Source organism: Arachis ipaensis, chromosome B9 (assembly GCF_059453495.1).
Source record: "Arachis ipaensis isolate K30076 ecotype BB chromosome B9, ASM5945349v1, whole genome shotgun sequence".
In the NCBI taxonomy this organism is placed as follows: domain Eukaryota; kingdom Viridiplantae; phylum Streptophyta; class Magnoliopsida; order Fabales; family Fabaceae; genus Arachis; species Arachis ipaensis.
The window spans coordinates 89,536,421-89,559,440 of record NC_142444.1 but is presented as its reverse complement, the minus strand read 5'-3'; the positions used below and the strand labels follow the sequence as shown (position 1 = coordinate 89,559,440).

The 23,020-nt window shown below is 39.5% G+C and overlaps 3 protein-coding genes across 4 annotated transcripts; 1 reads left to right on the top strand and 2 right to left on the bottom strand.

Moving 5' to 3' along the window:
- Positions 1 to 1,787: 1,787 nt before the first annotated feature.
- On the bottom strand, positions 1,788 to 2,255 carry LOC148545404 (uncharacterized). Its single transcript, XM_088499059.1, has one exon. It carries the CDS (start codon positions 2,253 to 2,255, stop codon positions 1,788 to 1,790), a length of 468 nt encoding a protein of 155 aa, XP_088355185.1.
- Positions 2,256 to 3,861: 1,606 nt separating this feature from the next.
- Positions 3,862 to 13,294, top strand: SEC (Tetratricopeptide repeat (TPR)-like superfamily protein). 2 transcript variants are annotated; one of them, XM_088500438.1, is made up of 28 exons: positions 3,862 to 4,075; positions 4,546 to 4,691; positions 4,866 to 4,964; positions 5,059 to 5,109; positions 5,759 to 5,875; positions 6,004 to 6,060; positions 6,680 to 6,799; positions 7,055 to 7,117; positions 7,227 to 7,305; positions 8,066 to 8,175; positions 8,265 to 8,318; positions 8,428 to 8,495; positions 8,586 to 8,688; positions 8,972 to 9,174; positions 9,435 to 9,531; positions 9,984 to 10,055; positions 10,158 to 10,234; positions 10,323 to 10,439; positions 10,573 to 10,657; positions 10,746 to 10,913; positions 11,059 to 11,169; positions 11,255 to 11,341; positions 11,432 to 11,559; positions 11,685 to 11,767; positions 12,111 to 12,216; positions 12,345 to 12,491; positions 12,689 to 12,809; positions 12,901 to 13,294. In XM_088500438.1, exons 1-28 carry the CDS (start codon positions 3,880 to 3,882, stop codon positions 13,012 to 13,014), a joined length of 2,979 nt encoding a protein of 992 aa, XP_088356564.1. In that variant the 5' UTR covers positions 3,862 to 3,879; the 3' UTR covers positions 13,015 to 13,294. The 2 variants fall into 2 exon arrangements, with proteins under 2 accessions (XP_088356564.1, XP_088356565.1); XM_088500439.1 differs by lacking the exon at positions 6,004 to 6,060 and having other exon boundaries at positions 5,759 to 5,903; positions 6,661 to 6,799.
- An 8,383-nt stretch (positions 13,295 to 21,677) lies between these two features.
- LOC148545403 (uncharacterized) lies at positions 21,678 to 22,139 on the bottom strand. The gene has a single exon (XM_088499058.1). The coding sequence runs from the start codon at positions 22,137 to 22,139 to the stop codon at positions 21,678 to 21,680; it is 462 nt and encodes a 153-aa protein (XP_088355184.1).
- Positions 22,140 to 23,020: the final 881 nt, after the last annotated feature.

The following is a 23,020-nucleotide window of genomic DNA, read 5'->3' as shown; positions in this document are numbered from 1 at the left end:
GGTTGCAAAGTGGAGTTAAACGCCAGAAACAGGTTACAAACTGGTGTTCAACTCCAAGAGAAGCCTCTACATGTGTAAAGCTCAATGCTCAGCCCAAGCACACACCAAGTGGGCCCCAGAAGTGGATTTCTGCATCATTTACTCATTTCTGTAAACCCTAGTAACTAGTTTAGTATAAATAGGACTTTTTACTATTGTATTTACATCTTCGGATCAGATCTTTGATCAGTTTTATGCTATCTTAGACCTTTATGGGGGCTGGCCATTCGGCCATGCCTGGACCTTCATCACTTATGTATTTTCAACGGTAGAGTTTCTACACACCATAGATTAAGGTGTGGAGCTCTGCTGTTCCTCATGAATTAATGCAAAGTACTATTGTTTTTCTATTCAATTCAAGCTTATTCCTATTCTAAGATATCCATTCGCACCCAAGAATATGATGAATGTGATGATTATGTGACGCTCATCATCATTCTCACTTATGAACGCGTGCCTGACAAACACTTCCGTTCTACATGCAAACAAGCTAGAATGAATATCTCTTAGATATCTAATACAGAGGACCGAGTACAAGATATTAGAATCTTTGTGGTATAAGTTAGAACCCATGGACGGCCATTCCTGAGATCCGAAAAGTCTAAACCTTGTCTGTGGTATTCCGAGTAGGATTTGGGAAGGGATGGCTGTGACGAGCTTCAAACTCGCGAGTGCTGGACGTAGTAACAGACGCAAAAGGATAGTAAATCCTTCCAGTATGATCGAGAACCGACAGATGATTAGCCATGCAGTGACAGCGCATTGGACCATTTTCACAAAGAGGATGGGATGTAGCCATTGACAACGGTGATGCCCTACATAAAGCTTGCCATGGAAAGGAGTAGGAATGATTAGATGAAGACAGCAGGAAAGCAGAGGTTCAGGAGGAACGAAAGCACCTCTATACGCTTATCTGAAATTCTCACCAATGAATTACATAAGTATCTCTATCCCAGTTTATATTTTATTTATGTTTTTATTATCAATTCACCATAACCATTTGAATCCGCCTGACTGAGATTTACAAGGTGACCATAGCTTGCTTCAGGGCGACAATCTCCGTGGGATCGACCCTTACTCACGTAAGGTTTATTACTTGGATGACCCAGTGCACTTGCTGGTTAGTTGTGCAAAGTTGTGATAAAGAGTTGAGATTACAATTGTGCGTACCAAGTTGTTGGCGCCATTGATGATCACAATTTCGTGCACCACCAACCAATTGGCAGAACTCACCAAGCAGATGGAGAGAAATGAGGTTGCAGCACTCAACACTCAACCACCAGCTCAAAAAAGGGTGAACACAAAGGAAGGATGTGATTGGGAACAAGCGAATTATGTTGGAAACTCATCAAGACAACCCTATGATCCCCACTCCAAAACCTACAATCTTGGTTGGAAGAACCACCTAAACTTTGGGTGGGGAAGCCAGCAAAGCCAAACCCAAGACCATAGGCCTCAAAACTCCAATCATTATAACAATTTTAATTATCAACACTCCAACCAAAGACCATATCAAGCCCCACAAAACACTCCTCTGTCTCGCCTTCTGGTTGCGGACGAAGTTCTTCTCGAGCCCGGGCTCTCCCGAGTTTAATAGTATTGGATTTGCTTTCTCTGGGGTCGCCTTTTAGACTCAGGCTTTAATTATAGCAGCGCCGCGCGAGGTTTTGGTCTCTTCTGATGGTGGCTATTCCTTCTGGAGTTGGAAATTTCATGCATAGGTGTGGAGTGGAGACTACTGCAGTGAGCTAATTTAGTATGGTCCGACCTATGAGAGCGTTATATGCGGAGCTCACGTCGACCACGATGTAGTCTATACTCAGCGTTCTGGACCGGGCTCCTTTTCCAAAGGTTGTGTGGAGTGGGATGTACCCGAGTGGTGGGATTGGGGCGTCTCCCAGTCCGAACAGACTGTTGGGATATGCTCTGAGTTCCTTTTCTTGTAGTCCGAGTTTATCGAAGGTGGATTTGAATAGGATATCCGTAGAGCTTCCCTGGTCGACTAGTGTTCGGTGGAGATTGGCATTGGCGAGTATGATGGTGATGACCACGGGGTCATCATGCCCGGGGATGATGCTCGTGGCATCTTCTTTGGTGAAGGCGATGGTGGGGAGGTCGGATGACCTATCCCCTTCCCCGAGATGGTATATTTCTTTGAGATGTCTTTTCCGGGATGATTTGGAGATTTCTCCTCCTGCGAATCCTCCGTTGACCATATGAACGTTCCTTTGTGGGGGTGTGAGGAGGTCGTTCGGCTCGTCCCTCTTCTTCATCCCTTCCTCTCTTCCTTGGCTCGTCCGTTCTGTGAGCTAGGAATCGGTCTAGCTTTCCTTCTCGGACCAGTTTTTCTATGACGTTCTTTAAGTCATAGCATTCATTAGTGGGGTGCCAGTACACTCGATGGTATTCGTAGTACTCGGTCCGATTTTCTCCTTTCTTGTGTTTAATTGGGTGAGGAGGTGGGATCTTTTCTTTGTTGCTTATTTCCCAGTAGACGTCCACTAAGGATACCCGAAGAGGAGTATAGTTATGATATTTTCTGGACTTCTCTGTGGATTGGTCCTCTTTTTTCCTGAACTCTTTATCCTTATCTCGAGATGGGTAGGAGAATCTGGTTTTGGAGGTTTCTCCTAATCGGGAGTTCTCCTCCATGTTGATGTACTTTTCGTCCCGTTCTTGGACTTTGTTTAGAGATGTTGGATGCTTCTTGGATATGGAGTGGCTGAAGGGTCCTTCTCGTAGTCCGTTGATGAGTCCCAAAACAGCCGCTTCTGTTGGGAGGTTCTGTATGTCGATGCATGCTTTATTGGATCTTTCCATGTAGCTGTGGAGGCTTTTCCAATCTCCTTGCTTGATTCCTAGAAGGCTTGGCACATGTTTGGTCATATCCTTTTGAATGGAGAACCTGGCGAGGAACTTCTTGGCGAGGTCATCGAAGCTTGTGATCGATCTTGGTGGCAGGCTGTCGAACCACTTTATTACCGTCTTGGTCAGAGTGGTCGGAAAGGCCTTGCAACGGGTTGCATCCGAGGCATCCATGAGATTCATCTGGCTCCTAGAGTTGCTGAGATGATGGCTTGGGTCGGACGTACCATCGATAGTTCTCTTCATCAAGTTCTCTATTTATTGCTATTAGCTAATGAATTACTATATAAACAAGGCGTAGTTTAAACTTTAAATACTTGCTTAAAACATATGAATGAGATAATCACTCAATCAACCTAAATTAATTAAGATAAATATTAATTTTTTAAATATTCTTAAATTATAAAATATTTATAATAATGATTATTATAAATATTTTTAATTTTTAATAAAAAAATTTATATAACTTTATGTATTTCGCATACACTAATACACTAATTTTATTAATAAAGCAGTACTAACGTGTCACGAGACAAGGGGATCTCCCGTCACCTAACGGCGGCATCAGCTTTTTGTGCCAAATTAACGGCGGTATCACCTTTGTGTACCAAATTAACGGCGGAGATCTATCGGCAAACAGAAGATCCTGATCACCTAAAATAACACTTGTCCCCTTTCCTTTTCCCTTTCCGAGTTTCACAGGAAAAACCAACCCACAAAACAGAAGAAACAGCGTAAACAGAACAGAAGAAAGAAGCAATAAGCTCGAGAACTTTCTCTCTCGCGCTTAGGGTTTCGCATTTTCGAGTTACTTCTTCTCCTTCAATTGCGATTGCAATCTATTCCGATCCAACTCGCTCTCATGATCGTCGACTTCTACTTAAGTGGTTTCTGAATTTTGTCTCCAAGATTCTCTCTCTTTCTCTCTCATCATTGCACGTTTGTCTGTTTTGCGGTCTTTCGTAAGTCGCCATCATGATCTCCGCCACCGGCGACAACCACCGCCACCATTACCACCACCACCAGCCGCAGCATCCTGGCGCTGTGGACGCTTCTCGGCCTCCGATCGCTGGAGATCGTGTTGAGCCGTTCTCTGTCAAGCAGGAGCCATTTTCTGTTAAGCAGGAGGCTGGTTCGCTCCCTCTGTTGCGTGGCCATGATTCTAACGAAGGTTTGTTGTAATATCTTATCACGTTTCAGTTCGTTGTGGCAAAAATTGGGTTGAAATATTTTTTTGCCTAACCTAAGTTTTTCGGTAAATTTCTCGTGGCCGTTCCTGATGTAGTTTTGTCAGCTGAAGTAACTGCTTCGTCGGCTTTTATAGCTTTGTGTGTCGGAATTGGGAGGGTTAGAATTAGGTTTTAGCTATGTTAGGGTTAGTTAGGGTTTATCAGGAATTCTGTTCATTTCGAATTTATTACTTTATTTGTAAACAGAGAGTTATATTGGTCTGTAGGAATAGTCTATTTTGTGATGGTTTTTATTATTTAATGGGTGAACTGTCACAGCGGATCAGGAACATCGGTGAAAAATTGTTTCAGTGCTTATCCTATGGTTTTACTTATTCTTAGCATACAATAGCAACGTTTGTTCTGATTGATCGTGCCTTTTTTTTTAATAGTTAATCTTTCTGTTTTGCAGTTGATGAAGATTTTCATTTGTCTCTTGCACACCAAATGTATAAGGCTGGAAATTATAAGAAAGCCCTAGAACACAGTAACACTGTCTATGAGAGGAATCCACTTCGTACTGACAACTTACTGCTCTTGGGTGCAGTATACTACCAGGTCCCCCCCCCCCCCCCCTCTTTTCTTTTTGTTTTTTATATTCCGATATGTCTGTTTTGTCTCTCTTTTGTTGGACTATTTACTTAAAAGGCCTAGCAGTTAGCTCTTATTTCTTTTATTCCTTTTTTGTACTGTGTTCTAAGTGAGTGTTACTGTTTGTAATTTTGAATGTAGTTGCATGATTTTGATATGTGTGTTGCAAAAAATGAAGAAGCACTCAGGATTGAACCACACTTTGCCGAGTGTTATGGGAACATGGCTAATGCATGGAAGGTAAGTTACTGCTGCTTAAGAGGTTAGAGTATGACGGTAGAAATTACACTTTCTCTTATGTCTTCTTGGGCTGATACGATTTGACTTGTTGCAGGAAAAAGGAAACATTGACCTTGCAATTCGCTACTACTTGATTGCTATAGAGGTTTGCGTGCAACTTTGGACCATGCCTTCAGTTTGTTTGTATCTTTTGTTGTTGTTTTTGTTTTGAAAGTGCATTGAACTCCCATAAAATATGGTGCTCAGTTTCCAAGTTTCCACTTTTTAAATTTAAGTGTCAAATAGTGTTGTCCTGAACAGTTGTCAAATTGTGAATTTCAACTGCTATATATCTTTTCTGTATTTTGAATCATAAAAGTATCATAAGATTTAGAAACACATTTCAAACTAAATATAATTGATTCCGCTACAAAATTACAAAGAATATGTAGAGTGAATGAGCTAGTTGTGTGATTCTAGCACAAGTCAGAGCAATTTTTGCTGCAATGCTATTTCTGAATAGCTTAAGTTCATGATTGGATCAATTGTAGATACGATTATTATAATTTCCATGGAATAGCTTTTGCTGGAATATGAATATAGAATTGGAAGCCATATAAACTCTATAACTCTTTGTGGGTGACTGGGTGCTATTATTTTATACGACAATGGTGATGTTTTAATTTTATTTATTTGATCTGAAACTAGCTTTTTAATATTCCCCCCCTTCTTTATTTTCATTTTGTTCCCATTGTTCGTTCTTATTTGTTGTTTTGCCTTCCTTGAGTAGTTTGTTTATTGTTCTGCTGCTGTAGCTTCGTCCGAATTTTGCTGATGCATGGTCAAACCTAGCTAGTGCATACATGCGTAAAGGAAGACTCACGGAAGCAGCTCAGTGCTGTCGGCAAGCACTTGCTATAAATCCTCTAATGGTATTCCCAACTCTTACTGTGATCAAAAGTAGTTATTCAGAATGCTCAAGTCTGAGTCTCTTACTTCTCCATTCCATTTGTCATAGTTGTTTTGTTAGCTTTACTGATATGTTGTATATTTGCTACAGGTTGATGCCCATAGCAACCTGGGGAATCTAATGAAAGCTCAAGGGTTGGTGCAAGAAGTAAGTCCTAGCTTTTTTGATAATTGTCTTGTTTTAAGTGGTAGTCTTTTTTCACTTCTTTTAGATCCTGGATTCATAAACCATCTTATGACACCACTCTTCTAATGTTCTTCTCTGCAAGAATTCCCAGTATGAGTGACTTGTGAATTAGGGTGTTTTATATGACAGAATGGTTTCTTATAAGTTCTTTTCAGTCAGTATTCTATGTACCCACCTCATCTTGCTACTAGATCCAGTACAACCCCTTCAATACTAATTTATTTACCCATTTGAGGCGATTATCAACTAGATTCCCCTTAATGAGTTAACATCCGTGTGTGTTGTGCTGGCCCACCTCTTGTTCACTATCCTGTATAGGTTGGTAAAAGAAGCTAAAATTGTGTATTTGCTGGCCTGGATGCCTGGAGGGCTCCTTCAATGCTTAGTATTTTATACCCTACATCTCTTATTTTCTTTAGTTACTGATTTAAATATTCGGGTGCGGAACTGTGTAAAAAAAAATTCACAGTTCGATACAGATATCAAGTTGTTGTCTTCAAGCCAGAACTCAGATGATGGTTGGTCTAGTTGTATTCCATCTCCAAGACTGCAAATAGTCAGAATCTAACATTTTGTGCAGGCATACAGCTGTTACCTTGAGGCATTACGCATTCAGCCGACTTTTGCTATCGCATGGTCAAATCTTGCTGGCTTATTCATGGAGTCTGGCGATCTCAACAGAGCCCTTCAGTATTACAAGGTATATTCTATTCTTACATCTTACACCACATTCTTCAGTGGAATTTTTTGGCACTGGTGTGTAGTTAGTTTTTCTAACATTATTCTGTTGCCACTGCCATAAATGCAACTGGCATGTAATGTGTCTCCCTTAAATACAATTGCTTGTTTCTGCTATAATGCTTTCTGAATTGTACTAGATGGTCAGAGTTAATCCTGTCCTGGCAATTTTGTGAGGATCATGTTCTCATTTTACTTCCCCCCAAAAATATTTCAGGAAGCAGTGAAACTCAAACCTTCCTTCCCTGATGCATATCTGAACCTTGGAAATGTGTACAAGGTAGGGTCTCAAGCTTAATTAGTCGGTTGCAACTTGCAACTGGTAATACTTTGAATAATTGAATTCCATTGCTGGATGGTTGAACTTTTTTTTACTTTAACTTAACCAGGCTCTAGGGATGCCTCAAGAAGCTATTGCCTGTTATCAACAAGCTCTTCAGGCACGGCCAAACTATGGCATGGCTTACGGTGAGTATTTATAGCAATGGTCTTGGTTTCTTAAGCTCACTGTGATAATGATCTCATGTATAATCAATTTATTTGGACTTATTCTTTCTAAACCAATTTTGCCAGTGTGTTATAATATTTCACAGTTGATGGTTGATTTATTTTAGAGTAATACCCCAATTGGTCCCTACCAATTTTTTTGTTTAGTAATACCCCAATTGATCCCTAACAAATTTTTTGTTCAACACAAACTAGTCCCTAACAAAAAAAATGACAAATTGGTCCCTGTTTTTTTGGAATGTTAGGCAATTTAGTATTTAATAAGGGAAAGAACAAATTAATTCTGTAGTTCCTAAAAGTTTAGGGCCAATTTGTCATTGTTGTTATTATTATTATTATTATTATTATTATTATTATTATTATTTGTGAACTGTGAAGGTCTAACTTGTCTAATGTGAAAAGTTGTTAGGGACCAGTTTACGACGTTACTCTTTGAAAAATAATGACCAGTTAACAATAACTGTTTTCTTACTAACCATTAGTAATGGCCTGAATGAGTATTAATCTATTTGTTGACTCATCTCTATACGGTTTTTCTTGAGATAGATATGTTTATAACTGAGCATGATGGTAGCTGTCAATGATTAATACTGAATTATTGAATAACTTGTGAAATGATGACAATTTCTCTGGAAATAAGTTGGTCTACACATTGCAACATTGTAAGCCCCAATGTTGCTTGTCACACTAACAGTGTATTGTATTATCAAATGCTTTGCAGGGAATCTGGCTAGTATATTTTACGAGCAAGGTCAACTAGACATGGCGATTCTACACTATAAGCAAGCTGTTGCATGTGACCCCAGATTTTTGGAGGCTTACAATAATTTGGTTGGTTTCTGTGTAATTAAAAGAGCCTAAATCTGCACTTCCATCTGCAGTTGAATCACGATTTCTTCTATTTTGTATACTATTTATAGGGTAATGCACTAAAAGATGTTGGCAGAGTGGAGGAAGCAATTCAGTGTTACAATGTATGCTATCTTGTGGAATGTGCATCACATATATGTTTATTGGTCATTCCGATTTTCATGCTATCAAACTCCTACTGAATGATCTTTCATTTCTTTTCCTTGTGTGAAGCAATGCCTTCAATTACAGCCCAACCATCCACAAGCATTGACCAATCTTGGAAATATATACATGGAATGGTGTGTAATACTTGTCTCTCAATGTTGGTCAATTTTGTGTTCATGATATGTTGTAGGATGATCTTATCATTTGAAATTGCTGTGATACAGGAACATGGTGTCTGCTGCTGCTCAATATTACAAGGCTACACTGAGTGTAACCACTGGATTGTCTGCTCCTTATAACAACCTTGCCATAATCTATAAGCAGCAGGTACTAAAACCTAGAGTACAATTCCATTAACATCTCAACTGATGTGAAATGTAATGCTTGCATGTGTTCTAGTGTGCACTTGTAGTTGGGGTTTGGTATATGAAGCAGTTTGTATTTGATGGCACTTCTTTTTTTTCTCTGTTTACCTGTGTGCTAGTTGATTAGAAAATATGTATCAATGTTGATTTCTCTCGGTTTTTTTTCCTTGTTGGCCTGTGCTAGAAGTTGATTAGAAAATATATAATGTTGATTTTTTTGTTCATTCATGTACAATTCATTGTAGGGAAGTTATGCTGATGCCATATCTTGCTACAATGAAGTCCTACGCATTGATCCCTTGGCAGCTGATGGGCTTGTAAATAGGGGAAATACGTACAAGGAGATTGGCAGAGTTAGTGAAGCCATCCAGGATTATATACGTGCAATTGCTGTCAGGCCTACTATGGCTGAAGCCCATGCAAATTTGGCGTCAGCCTATAAAGATAGGTATGCTGAGTTTTATCTACTTCATGTTTTTGAATAGCATTGTGCAATGCTTTAAATTCAGAAAGTAAAGCTAACTAACTACACTTGCAATGTGGTTTTTCTTGCAACTTTTGGGTTTACTTGTCATATTTTCCCTATGGCTAAGATTTTATGTTCCCCTTGCTCTCTCACTCAAGTGTGACTTCCATAAACATGGTTTCTAGATAGTGTTTCGCTTCTTGATACTTATCTGAAATTCTTAATCACATTATTTATTTCAGTGGACATGTAGAGGCCGCTATAAAGAGCTATAGGCAGGCGTTGATTCTTCGTCAGGACTTCCCCGAAGCAACTTGCAATCTCCTACATACACTTCAGGTTTTTATATTCAATATTTGTTCTTGATATTTCTGTCAGAATGAACCAACCATGCATTTCATTCTTTTATCGGTAGATTTGAGATTGATGTCGTCGTCGTTCCAGTAAGTTCGTCAGTTCATGTGAGGTGGTTCGAATTGATAACCATTCATATTTGATGTATTTGATGTCATTTTAGACTTGATTCAAATGTTAATATTGCTCTTGAATAAGATTTTTGATTGACGAACTTTTTGAGTTGAATAATATCACCTGTGTAGCATGCATTGTGAACTTTACCATAGTTACCTACTTACACCTCTTTCTGTTTCTAACCTAGATGAATTTTGGTTTCTCTGTTTTCTGGTTTTGATGATTTGCTATGTTAATTTCATGAAATTTGTATTAGTCTCGTATTTTCCAAATGTCTGTTACTTGGTATCAATTTGTCTGACTTATTTGTTGTATTGCAGTGTGTCTGCAGTTGGGAGGATCGAGATCAAATGTTTGCTGAAGTTGAAGGGATAATCAGGAGGCAGATTAATGTCAGGACTTGGGACTACTTTACTCTTATTTTAAATGGATAGATGGTTTGATACACACAATTTCTTCAATATGCTAAATTTATTTTCATATTTTGTTTTCAGATGTCAGTTCTTCCTAGTGTTCAGCCATTCCATGCAATTGCATATCCACTTGACCCATTGCTAGCTCTGGAAATCAGGTATTTGCAGATTCAATTAAGAAACGGGAACATTTTGCGTACAAGGTTTTGTTTCGTTTTATAATGTCCTTCCTAATACTTTCTGCAGCCGTAAATATGCTGCACACTGTTCCTTGGTTGCGTCTCGGCTTGCTCTGCCTCCGTTCAACCATCCTGCTCCTATCCCAATTAAACGGGAGGGAGGGTATGAGAGGCTAAGGATTGGGTATGTTAAAATCACATGATTCACTTCGCTAAATCTTTTCACAGTTTCCCCCTTGTTTTTGTTCTATTTGTCATTATTATGTGCCAAATTTTCTTTTACTCTATGTTCAAGTTTCGGGTTATTTTGGTTGCAGGTATGTTAGCAGTGACTTTGGTAATCATCCCCTGTCTCATCTCATGGGATCTGTTTTTGGTATGCACAACAGGAAAAATGTTGAGGTATTTCACTAGGTCTTATTCATGCTATGCGAGACATACATATAAATATTTTACCAATGTTCTATGGTAATTAACTATCAATATGTAGGTGTTCTGTTATGCCTTGAGTCCTAATGACGGTACAGAATGGAGGCAGCGTATTCAATCTGAAGCAGAGCACTTTCTGGATGTATCTGCTATGTCATCAGATATGATAGCAAAAATGATCAACGAGAATAAGATACAAGTTCTGGTTAACCTTAATGGTTATACGAAGGTAGTTTTCTTGTGTAAATTATTTTTTATCTACATCAGTAGAACAATTTGTAATCCATAATTAATTTAACTGTGTTGCAACTTCTATGTGTGAATTTGTTCAATGAAACCATACCTTGATTACTTGTTTGATTGTTTCCTTGCAGGGTGCCAGAAATGAGATATTTGCTATGCAACCTGCACCAATTCAAGTTTCATATATGGGATTCCCTGGAACAACAGGCGCTACTTACATAGATTACGTAGTCACTGATGAGGTGAGACACTGAGTGATGTTCTAGCCTATTTAACAGGCCACCCAGCATGTTCTCCGATTTTTCAACCCGTGATATTCTCTTGCAGTTTGTTTCACCGCTACAGTATGCACATATTTATTCTGAAAAGATTGTCCATCTCCCCCATTGCTACTTTGTAAATGATTATAAGCAGGTTAGTTTTATGAACTTCTGTTGGAGAACCTGAGATAAATTCAGTTCCCCGTGTATTTACATTAATAGTGATTTCCCGTATATACTTCAGAAAAACCTGGATGTGCTGGATCCAAACAGTCCACACAAACGATCAGATTATGGGCTACCTGAGGATAAATTTATATTTGCATGCTTTAATCAACTTTACAAGATGGATCCTGAGATATTCACTACATGGTAATGGCGGGACGCTCCTCTCTTTTTCAACTTGTTAGACCAAAAATGAAGTTGATCTATGGTGACTTCTATTCTCTCAATTTTGGCATATTAATCCTTGAATGTTTTCCTATTCTTACATTCAGGTGCAATATTCTTAAGCGTGTACCGAACAGTGCACTTTGGCTCCTAAGATTTCCTGCAGCAGGAGAAATGAGATTGAGGCAATGTACGTGTTTTGCGGTGTTGCGGTTTCATTTTTCAGAATTTATATTGTTTTAATATGGTTTCAGACAGGCAGAGCTAGAATAGTCTTTTGGAGGGGGCCAATATAAAAAAATATAATTTTAGAAGGGAAGGAAAAATAAAATTAGGGGGGACTAATGTAAAAATTAAAGGACTATATACATAAAAAATTTTAAATTGGGGGGACCATTGCCCCCCTTACAATGTATGCTCTGCCCCTGGCTCCGATGTCCATTCCTTTTTATTAGGAGAATTCGCCACATTTACAACCTTGAAATAGCATTGCACCTTTGGACGTCATTTCTAATTTTACAAACTTATGTCAGATGCTGCTGCACAAGGGGTACAACCAGATCAGATTATTTTCACAGATGTGGCAATGAAGAATGAACACATCAGGCGAAGTTCTTTAGCTGACTTATTCCTTGACACGTAATGTCATTATTTATGTTTAAAGTCTTCAATTTTTGCTGTGTGCATTTTGTTTCTGTCTACTATTCGCTAGATTGCTTGCATAATTTTGCCTGTACTAATGCCATGCTTACCCTGATTTTGTTCAGGCCATTATGCAATGCACACACAACTGGAACTGATATATTATGGGCGGGTCTACCAATGGTGACTCTTCCTCTTGAGAAAATGGCTACTAGGGTTGCTGGGTCACTCTGTCTTGCAACTGGAATGGGTGAAGAGATGATTGTTAGCAGGTTAGCACTTCTGTTTCGGTATGCCTGTTGCTATGGCGTCGGTTGATCTATGTAGCCGATCCTATCTAATGGGAGAAAATTTTATTGTTGTTGCTGCTGTTTCCTTTTTGAAATAATTCTCTTACAATTTTTGCCGTATTGTATCGCTGAGTTTAATTAATTAATAATTTTAAACTTTGTGAAAACCGAATGTATAGCTTGAAAGAATATGAAGACAGGGCAGTATCTCTTGCCCTTAATCGCCCAAAACTACAAGCTCTTACTAACAAGCTCAAAGCTGTACGCATGACCTGCCCTCTGTTTGATACGGCACGCTGGGTGAGTTCCAAAAGATGGTTCATACAGGACTATTTGATCTTTTCCATTTTCTATAACACGAAGTATTCTTAAGCTGTTGTCAATGTTGCAGGTGAGGAATCTCGATAGAGCATATTTCAAAATGTGGAATCTGCATTGCAGTGGTCAACGCCCCCAGCATTTCAAGATCTCCGAAAATGATCTCGAATGTCCTTATGATAAATAGGTATAGGAATTAGACGGGAATGTAGATAGGAAAGATTAAAGAGAAAAGCAGCAAGTAATTTCGGGTAAAAGAGAAATTGTGCTGGTGCGTTATACACTAATACTGTGTCAATGGTGTATCTGACAAATACCTCAGATTAAGAAAAATGTGATGTATTTTTATTTAATGAAACACAAATGTTTGTGTGCTTCAATGAGTTCTGAAGTGAAGATCTGGCGTTGAACCACGGTGAGATTGCCGTCTCATTCAGATTTACGTAATGAAGGGTTGATTGTTATAATGTTTGCTAAGCTTTAATAGATCCATGCACCGAAAAGAAAATGCCCTGATTGCTTTCTTCTTAGAATTGTACTTCAATATTCTTGGTGCCTTAGGCACAGTCGCATCATGGACCATCATATTTCCAAAAAGATTAAAATATGAAGTAAACTTGTTACTTTATCTATTTAACTTTTGAGGACCGTTACACATATACAAGTTTTTTTGGTATACAAGTTTATACAAGTTAGTTTAAACTCAATAAAAATAATTCTCAATTTAGATTGCGTGTAAAAACATGCTTTTTTAAAATTCAAACAAAGGTCAAGATTTCTCAAAAATCTCTTAAAATTATCTCAATAAAAATAATTCTCAAATAAAAATAATTCTCAATTTAGATTGCGTGTAAAAACATGCTTTTTTAAAATTCAAACAAAGGTCAAGATTTCTCAAAAATCTCTTAAAATTATCGTAAAAAGTGAAGGAAGTAGTAAAGCTGAATTCAAAAAAGATTATGAGAAAATAACATAAAAAGATGATTATGCACAATTTATCAGCACATATATACTGAAATTTCTTAAACAATACATTTAAATATTTTCGTGTTACACTGAAATTTGCTGTAAATATAGTAAAATGTTATCTCTAATGTTGCATTTTTTTTCTACTTATTTTTTTTTATTTCTTTCTTTTTCTTTTAGTTGAATGAATATAAGTTCATCCTATTCCAAGTAATTTTGCAGCATTATGTGTTTCTTCTTCTTCTTTGTTTGATTTTTTTAGTTTTTATTCTTGTTAAGAGAGTAAAATAAGAAGAAACTTGAGAAGATAAAACAAGAAAAAAAAAAGGAGATGATGAAAAAGAAGAAGAAGAAACAGTAGAAGATGAGGAGGAGGGAGAAGAAGAGTTTTGAATTATCCAGAACTTATCAGCACACATACATAAAAAATTCTTAAACAATACACTTAAATATCTTCGTGTTACACTGAAATTTGCTGCAAATACAGAAAAATACTTTCTTTAATGCCGTACTCTTACATTACATTCAATTCAAATCATCAACGATGAACAACAATTTTCACAAACAAAAACATTATTCACCTACTAGAATAAGAAACTACTAACAAAAACATTAACTAGAATCAAACTACTCCTCAACCACTTGATTAGATTCAAAACAATAATCAACTTCGCTCTAGTTCAATTGAAAATTTGATTTTGAATTATTCATTATCTTTAACAATAAGATAACTGTTCAGAACTGATTTTAGAGCTTGATTTCAATAATGTAGAGAACGAACAAAGAGAACGCAGAGATGACAGAGAACGTAGATAAAACACGTTGAGAAAATTCAAAAACGGAAACGAAATCCTTTCGAAAAAGACAGTTATATATTTGCGTGTTGATTGAAAAGTTGGTTAGATAATGGCGCGGGAGGTGAATTAGGTTAAAGAGACTTCTATGAATTTGTATGGAATAATGATTTGTTTGTGGAGAATATTTGTTAACTATATTAGTGTCAAACTGTCAATTACTTATGTAAAAATGTAACCGGCTAGGTTTCCGGTTGAGTTGACATTTTTTGTCGGAAAGAGGTTGAGTTAGACATTTTATTTCAAATTTTATTTGCAATAGCCAGGTTACAAGTTTCACCATACTGTCGCTACCAATGACAACAGAATTGTAGGATTTTTTATTTAAATAAATTAAATAAATGTTTTAATTCCTGAAATAAATAATTATAAAAATTATTACATAAATCCGTCCTCCAGCAGTAAACGAGATATGTACAAGCTTATCTCGTTTAAACTTTAAATGAGATAAGGCTGGGGGACGACTATATATAGATGTAATTTACAGCGAGGTTCTTGGCCCCAGTTTGAACCTTTCGACTACTTTCTCCTCTCTTTTACCCCTTTCTGACCATATTATCGAGTAATACAAAGATGGTGCGCGCAGATACACGTGATCGGGACATCAATAGGCTGAATGCGACATGGCACTATGCTGGGCAACTGACTTTGTAGTTAGTTCTATTATCTTGAGTTTTATGTAATTCCATATATGTATAGCCATGGTTAGGGTACTTGCCAAGAACTAGAATAGAATTTGTATCATTAGGAATAGGTCACTGATAGAAATTAGTAATTCTAGGAATGTGGTTATTATTTTTTGGTAATTAAGTTGTTAACTACATAATTATTAATTTAGAGTTTAAATAATGGGGTAGTTGTTTTCCAATCATTGAGTCTAGTTTCTTGGTCACACGTTTCTTAATTTATTAATTTAGTTAGTAACTATCCAATTTTGATAATTAGATTATTAAGTTAAGTCAAAGTTTGATAGTTAGATTACTAATTACTTTACTAAATGTTTTAATTTCACGTAACGCAATGAGAAAATGTGTATTAGTTAAGAAAGTACATATTAATAGAAAATGTCATGTTGGCATAAATTCAGTTAGTACATATGTGTAAAATTCTGTTAAGCAAATGTATAGAATAGTCAAGAAAGTTTGATATGTTGATGGACCTATACAAATTTTTAATGACTGTGAAATCTTTTTCTTTGTCAGAGGCATCACCTACTCTTGTCCCAGCGAGTGAGTCACATGCTTCCTCCACCCGACGCCATCGTCTCGTATCTGAGGGAGGCTGAATTTGGTGACACGGTGCCTCTTGGGAATTTCGTATTCGACAAATCCCTAATTACGTCATTCGTTGAGCGATGGCGTCTGGAGACCTACACATTCCATCTACCGTGGGGTGAGGCCACTATCAACCTGCATGACGTGGGGTACCACCTTGGGCTACGCACACATGGGGAGCCAGTTGAGGGGTGCTTTCGTGACTTTCAGAGGTGGTACAACACGGAGACGTGAGAGTTGGTGGAGCGACTGCTCGATGCCAGACCTCTGGTGGTTCCACTACAGAGGGCAGAGGAAGGAGTCGTTCTCGTTGAAGCTTGTATGGCTGTGGGACTGTGTTTACCATATGCCACCGACGGACGACTCGGAGACACTCCGACAGTATGTGAGGTGTTACATCTTGTTACTGATCAAAGGCTAACTGATCGTTGGCTGTGACTACTTTAGGACTTTGCGCGGTGCCGTGCGTTGTCTTGGGGCTCGGTAGTGCTTTCCTGGACATACCATTCACTGTGCTCTGTAGTACATCGAGGCACCATAGACATCGTCAGATGCACTCCACTGTTGATGTCCTGGATATACCAGAGATTTCCTCAGTGGTGTCCACCGGACTGAGGGATTTTCATATATCTTATAGCTGCGAGTTAACAATTGTTTATGTCTTTGTTATGTTTTGAATTTGTAACTTATTATGACATTTCGTAACATGAACTTGTGTTATTTTTGCAATTGGTGTCAGGTTGATAGGATTGATGCAGCAGAGCAGAGACCAGCATGAGGCGAGGGTTCTGCGATGGCGTCTAGCGATAGACCAGTTACGTTGGGACGCGATTAGCACTACGATTGAAACGATCATTGTTTTTAATTTAGTCCATTATATAGACTTTTTTGTTTAAATAAATTAAATAAAAGTATGTAGTTAGTGAATTTTGTGGTTTGGAACATTCTTTACTATTTGGGATATCAAATATTTATTTATTCTATAACTGTTGTTTCATTTTATTTGGATGCCGTACGATGACCTTGCTTTGCAGGCTCTATGCACCCTGTGGTTTGTCCAGAAGGCAGAGTGGGGGACATGGATGTCAGTCGTCCCCTCGTCTGCTTCAACATCATCTAATTTCACCAGGTTGACCGGGTGAAGCGCCAGTTCAATAGAGAGCAATCGGTGCCTGGCGTCTCGGTCAACGTCGACAGGTTTCTGACATCCACAGGCCAGCGCGAGGATGTGTGGTGGCCTGACAGACTTGATGAGTGGTACGCTGACTGGACGAGACATTTTGAGGAGGGCCGCAGGATCTCCATCCAGCCATGCTTTGAGTACAGGCCAACCCGGGAGTATAGGGATTGGTGGCGGGGAGCTTGCCGGGTTAGGCACCTATCAGGCCAGGACGTACTTGATGATCCGAGGCTAGCCGATTTACCTGTTGACATCCAGCCCACTGCCAGCCAGCCAAGGGACGTTCTCCACCTTCCCCAGAACGTATCCGATCGTCGTAGGTGTGCGAGGGAGGCTAGGGAGGACACCCTGTAGCCTGCTTGGAGGGAGAGGGGTGCCAGAGAGCGCAGACCAAGCAAAGGGGATAGGAGGGAGAGGGCCAGGCCTCGCCGAACATGATTGGATGTAGAGTCGGACGACGAGTCAGAGTTCGACAAACATGAGGATGATGAAGACATCCCTGTAGGTGGCGATGATTCACCCCCACCGCCATCTCCTCTACCTCCTCCACTACCCACACCGCGTGATCCATCTGGTTCAGGAGGTCAGCAGCATCATCGGGCCGTCTGGGACACCTCATCACCCAGATGGCATGATGCTGGGCCATTGAAGAGCGAATATTTTATACGCTTTCTGATGCTATTTTCCTAGTGTTTTTAGCATATTTTGTTAAATTTTGTTATGTTTTAGTAGGTTTTAGTACAAAATTCACTTTTTGGATACTACTTTGAGCTTTTGTATTTTTTGTATGAATTTAGGTGATTTTTGGGTAAAATTGGCAAGTTTTGGCAAAGTATGATTCAGAGGTGAAGAAAGGAGTGTAGATACTGTCATATCCTGACCTCTATACATTCAAACGAGCATTTCTGGAGCTACAGGGGTCCAATTGACGTGATCTCAATGGTAGTGGAAAGCTAACTTCTAGAGCTTTCCAGCAATATATAATGGTTTATGCTTTTCTTTGTATTGGACTGCCCAAATTAGGCGTTGAACACCCAAACTACCCTCTTTCTGGCGTTCAACGACCCAAAGGGACCAAACTACCCCCAAACTGGTGTTCAATGCCACAAGGGGAGCAAGGAAGCAACATATTTACAACGCCCACTCCTTCAAGTTGGATGCCAAGCTCAACCCAAACACCCACCAAGTGGGCGCAGAAGTAGATTTTTGCACCTTTAGCTTAGTTGATCACATTTTTGTAATTTTTAATTATTAGTAATATATTTTAGGCCTAGTATTTACTATAAATAGGAGAATTCCTTCTTCTTGAGGGCTAGGCCTTCCAGGAGGGAGAAGCACAGACATATTACATTACACCTTCTTAATGTGTTCTTTGTATGTTATGAGCAACTAATCTCCTAGGTTAAGGTTAGGAGCTCTGCTGATTCCCATGGATTAATATGATTACTTTTCTACTTCAATCTGTGTTTAATTTTATTCTATGATGCATTGTCATTCTTCATCCATATGAATCTCGAATTTACATGAGTTCCTTACGAGTCCTAACCCAGATAGTATTGAGCTACAACTTAAGGATGCATCACGGGTTCTAACAAGTTATCTTGGCTAATTGGCGTATGTGACATAAAACCTCGTTAGTCAAGGGTAATTGAGGTTCCTGTGGCTCTAAGGGCTAGAACCATAAGAGCATCAGTCTTTGATCCGAAAGATCCGACTTTGTCTGTGGCGTTTTGAGTAGGATCAGTAAGGAGATTGAATTGCGCGCCCTTCACCCTCTCCCAGATTGATCTAGTCTGTTCGGATGTTTGGTCTGGACAAGAGGAGATTAATGACCACGACCAATGGCTTAATCACTTACAGCCTTGCCATTTAAGGAATCATTCATCTTTGAAGTTGTTGGTATGACATGTTAATCCAGAAGAAGAAGCACCTCCGAAGCCTTATCTGACTTCTCATTACTGTCTCTATCTTAATTATTTGTACTTTTGTTATTGCTTGTTTATGCGCCTACAATAACTAAAAACTATCTTTCTATTCGCCTGACTAAGATTTGCAGGATAACCACAGCTTGCTCAATCCGACAATCCTTGTGGGATTCGACCCTCACTCACCTGAGGTATTACTTGGTCAACCCGGTGCACCTGCCAGTCAGTTGTGCGAGTCACAAAATTTGCACACCAGCCATCCAGCAGCTATCAGGAAGAGCAGATGGTTTAGGAGATATTCTTTGAGGATGCATTCCACCTTCATACTCGATGCTTGCAGCGGCACACCTGGCAAGTGCATGTCGGCATGGGTACTAGAGAGACTAAAAGAGTCCCCACAGTCACACATACCTGCTGCGAGTCGAACTCGGAAAGAATGTTGCCACCAACCCTCAAATGGCTCTAACCCTTCCACAAAAAACACGGAAGCTCGTCGATCACAATGAGTAACACGCATCTTTAGAATTCCTTCTCTGTTCTTCTCAATGGCTGCCATTAGCCTCTGGGAGAAGCGGTTTCCAGTAGCTAGTCGTGACTGCGCTTCCGTGCCTTTCATCACAAACAACTTTTGCAACCTCTCGTACGCGTTGCACACGATGGCAGAAATCGGCAAGTACTATGTACCCTTGAGAACTGCATTGATGCACTCCGACAGTTTTGTTGTCATATGACCAAATCACGGACCGTTGTCGCAGTGTTGCAGCCATATCTATTTGTTGAAACGACCAGCCCAGCCGCCATCTCTCGCGGCAAACCTCTTAGGGCATCCATGTACCACTCGTACCTAGCCTTGCTTGGACTATAAGTGGCATGTAAAAGGTATCGCTTTCCCTCGGTCGACTTGAAACAAGACATGAAGTTTGCGGCCATATGTCTAATACAATAAGCGTGGAACGCTGGTGCACGAAATTGTAGATCACACTTTTCACAACTCCGCACAACTAACGAGCAAGTGCATTGGGTCATCCAAGTAATACCTTACGTGAGTAAGGGTCGATCCCACGGAGATTGTCGGCTTGAAGCAAGCTATAGTTATCTTGTAACTCTTAGTCAGGAGATTAGTAATAAAAATGATTTTTGTTTTTGAAAAGTAAATAACATAAAATAAATGGTACTTGTGATTCAGTAATGAGAAGCAGGTTGAGGTTCTGGAGATGCTCTGTCATCTGAATCTCTGCTTTCCTACTGTATTCTTCTCCAAATGTGCATGACCTCCTTCCATGGCAGACTGTATGATCCTCTTGGATGAAAAATACTAGGCGCTGTCACTGCACGGCTAATCATCTGTCGGTTCCCACTAGCGTCGGAATAGGACCATTGTCCTTTTGCACACTGTCACTGCGCCCAACATTCGCAGGTTTGAAGCTTGTCACAGTCATCCCTTCTCGGATCCTACTCGGAATACCATAGACAAGGTTTAGACTTTCCGGATCCCAGGAATACTGCCAATTGGTTCTAGCCTATACCATGAAGGTTCTAACCTCCGGACTCGGTCCGTGGATCAGAAACCCAAGAGATACGCACTCAAACTGTCGCCCAATGACTACGTTGAGCTCAGATAGAACGGAGTGGTTGTCAGGCACGCGTTCATAGGGTTGAGGAAAATGATGAGTGTCACGGATCATCATATTCTCCATATTGAAGTACGAATAAGTATCTTAGAATAGAATCAAACGTGATTGAATAGAAAACAGTAGTAATTGCATTAATCCATTGAAATACAGCAGAGCTCCTCACCCCCACCTATGGGGTTTAGAGACTCATGCTGTCAAAGATACAATATGAAGTGTAAAAATGTCATGAAGTTCTCAAATGAATCTCTAAAAGTAGTTTTTATACTAAACTAGCAACCTAGGGTTACAAAAAATGAGTAACTAAGTACAGATAGTGCAGAAATCCACTTCTGGGGCCCACTTGGTGTGTGCTTGGGCTGAGCATTGAAGCTTTTTCGTGCATAGGCTGTTCCTGGAGTTAAACACCAGCTTTGGTGCCAGTTTGGGCATTTAACTCCAATTCTGGTACCAGTTTGGGCGTTTTACGCCAGAATTTTTAGGCTGACTTTGATCGCCAGTTTGGGCCATCAAATCTCGGGCAAAGTATAGACTATTATATATTGCTGGAAAGCCCAGGATGTCTACTTTACAACGCAATTAAGAGAGTGCCAATTGGGTTTCTATATCTCGATAAAATCTATTTCGAGTGCATCAGGGTCAGAATTCAACAGCATCTGCAGTCCTTTTTCAGCCTCTGAATAAGATTTTTGCTCAGGTCCCTCAATTTCAGCCAAAAAATACCTGAAATCACAGAAAAATACACAAACTCATAGAATTCCAGAAATGTGAATTTTTCATAAATACTAATAAAAATATAGTAAAAACTAACTAAAACATACTAAAAACTATGTAAAAATAATGCCAAAAAGGGTAAAAATTATCCGCTCATCAAACGCCCTAGGAGGTTGCCAACCACTATCATCAGCCCTGAAGGTAGCCTTAATCACCTGTGATCTATCAGAAATAATTAACAGGCCTTCTTGTGGGGTGACATGTCGTCTCAGATTAGTAAGAAAGAATGACCATGACTCTGTACTCTCAGACTCCACAATTGCAAAAGAATAGGGAGGATATTGCTATTGCCGTCTTGTGCCACTGCAATAAATAACACCCCGCCGTATTTGTGCCATCGATGGAAACAAACGGCTTGCAATGCTTGAAAGCCCAAAACACTTTGTTGAACACGACACAATCGCGGACCAGAAGGTTCCCATCGTAGTAAGGTACGGCCCTGAGCTCACAAATAGTTCCAACATAATAACTCTGCACTGCCTGCAATAGTTTCGGCACCTTGTTGTATGACTCCTCCCAATCCCCGTATATCTGCACAATTGTCTTTTGCTTCGTCGTGCAGAACTTTCCGTAGGAGGGTTTGAAGTGATAGCTCTGCCAGACTACACCTTGCAGGATAGGGATGCTGACGGATGGGTTTGACTGTATCAATGGCAGGATGACCTTGCAGATGAGACTATTGTCCAACTGTCGATGGTCTTGGGACATGGTAGTTGCTTGACATGTATATGCTCCATTAACCTTCCGGACCTTCCTAACGAAATAAAACATCCATGGTTAAAAACTACTCAATATTTAGCAATCATAAATGAGTAAGTACGCCTCAATTAAACTTGAACTCACCAGTATCTGAGGTTCTGTCAAAGGGCAACACAGAGACTATATGGACATCCATTTATAGCTCGACGGCAATGAACATGGTACTTTAATTGGTCCGATTCGACCGCTCGGTACTCAGCACTTCTGCGAATACTGTAGTTCTTCACACCCTGCGTTATTGCATATCGGCATTTGAATTTGTAGCTGACCCAAAATTCTACCCCACCGTCTAGGTTTTGATCCTCTACCCGGTGTTGGAAATAGGAGATTTCTCATGCATGGCATCCAGATCCAATGTATGATAGTGACTTGGTACATCTGATAGCGGCGAAATTGGGTGGGAGGAGGCAAAACATAGCGCACCGCTATCTCGGCCGGCGTTTGGTGCATGAAAATTGAATGCGCACAACTTCACCGGCAAGTGCACCGGGTCGTCCAAGTAATACCTCAGGTGAGTGAGGGTGGATCCCACGAGAATTGTTGGATTAACAAGAAATAGTTATCTTGCAGGACTTAGTTTGGGGAATAGAAAAAGATTTGTTGTGGTTGAATTTGCATAAAGCAAGAAAGTAAAGAAAAGCAATCAAGAGAATTGTTAAAGAAAGAGATAATATATGGAAACAGTTAACGCTTCGGAGATGTTTATCTTTCTGGATTAAGATTTCTTACCAACTACTTTAACAATAAGTAATTCATTCTATGGCAAACCATAGGTGATTAAAACCTAATCTTTTAGCGATTTAATCTCCTCTAATCTTCATCAAAATCCA

Excerpts from the sequence above, each read along its gene's own strand:
- LOC148545404 (XM_088499059.1), bottom strand. The coding sequence starts at position 2,255 with ATGGTCAACGGAGGATTCGCAGGAGGAGAAATCTCCAAATCATCCCGG.
- SEC (XM_088500438.1), top strand. The coding sequence starts at position 3,880 with ATGATCTCCGCCACCGGCGACAACCACCGCCACCATTACCACCACCAC. Across the intron at positions 7,118-7,226 it reads ACCTTGGAAATGTGTACAAG|GCTCTAGGGATGCCTCAAGA; the intron begins GTAGGGTCTCAA and ends TAACTTAACCAG. Across the intron at positions 8,176-8,264 it reads TGGAGGCTTACAATAATTTG|GGTAATGCACTAAAAGATGT; the intron begins GTTGGTTTCTGT and ends TACTATTTATAG.
- LOC148545403 (XM_088499058.1), bottom strand. The coding sequence starts at position 22,139 with ATGTCCCAAGACCATCGACAGTTGGACAATAGTCTCATCTGCAAGGTC.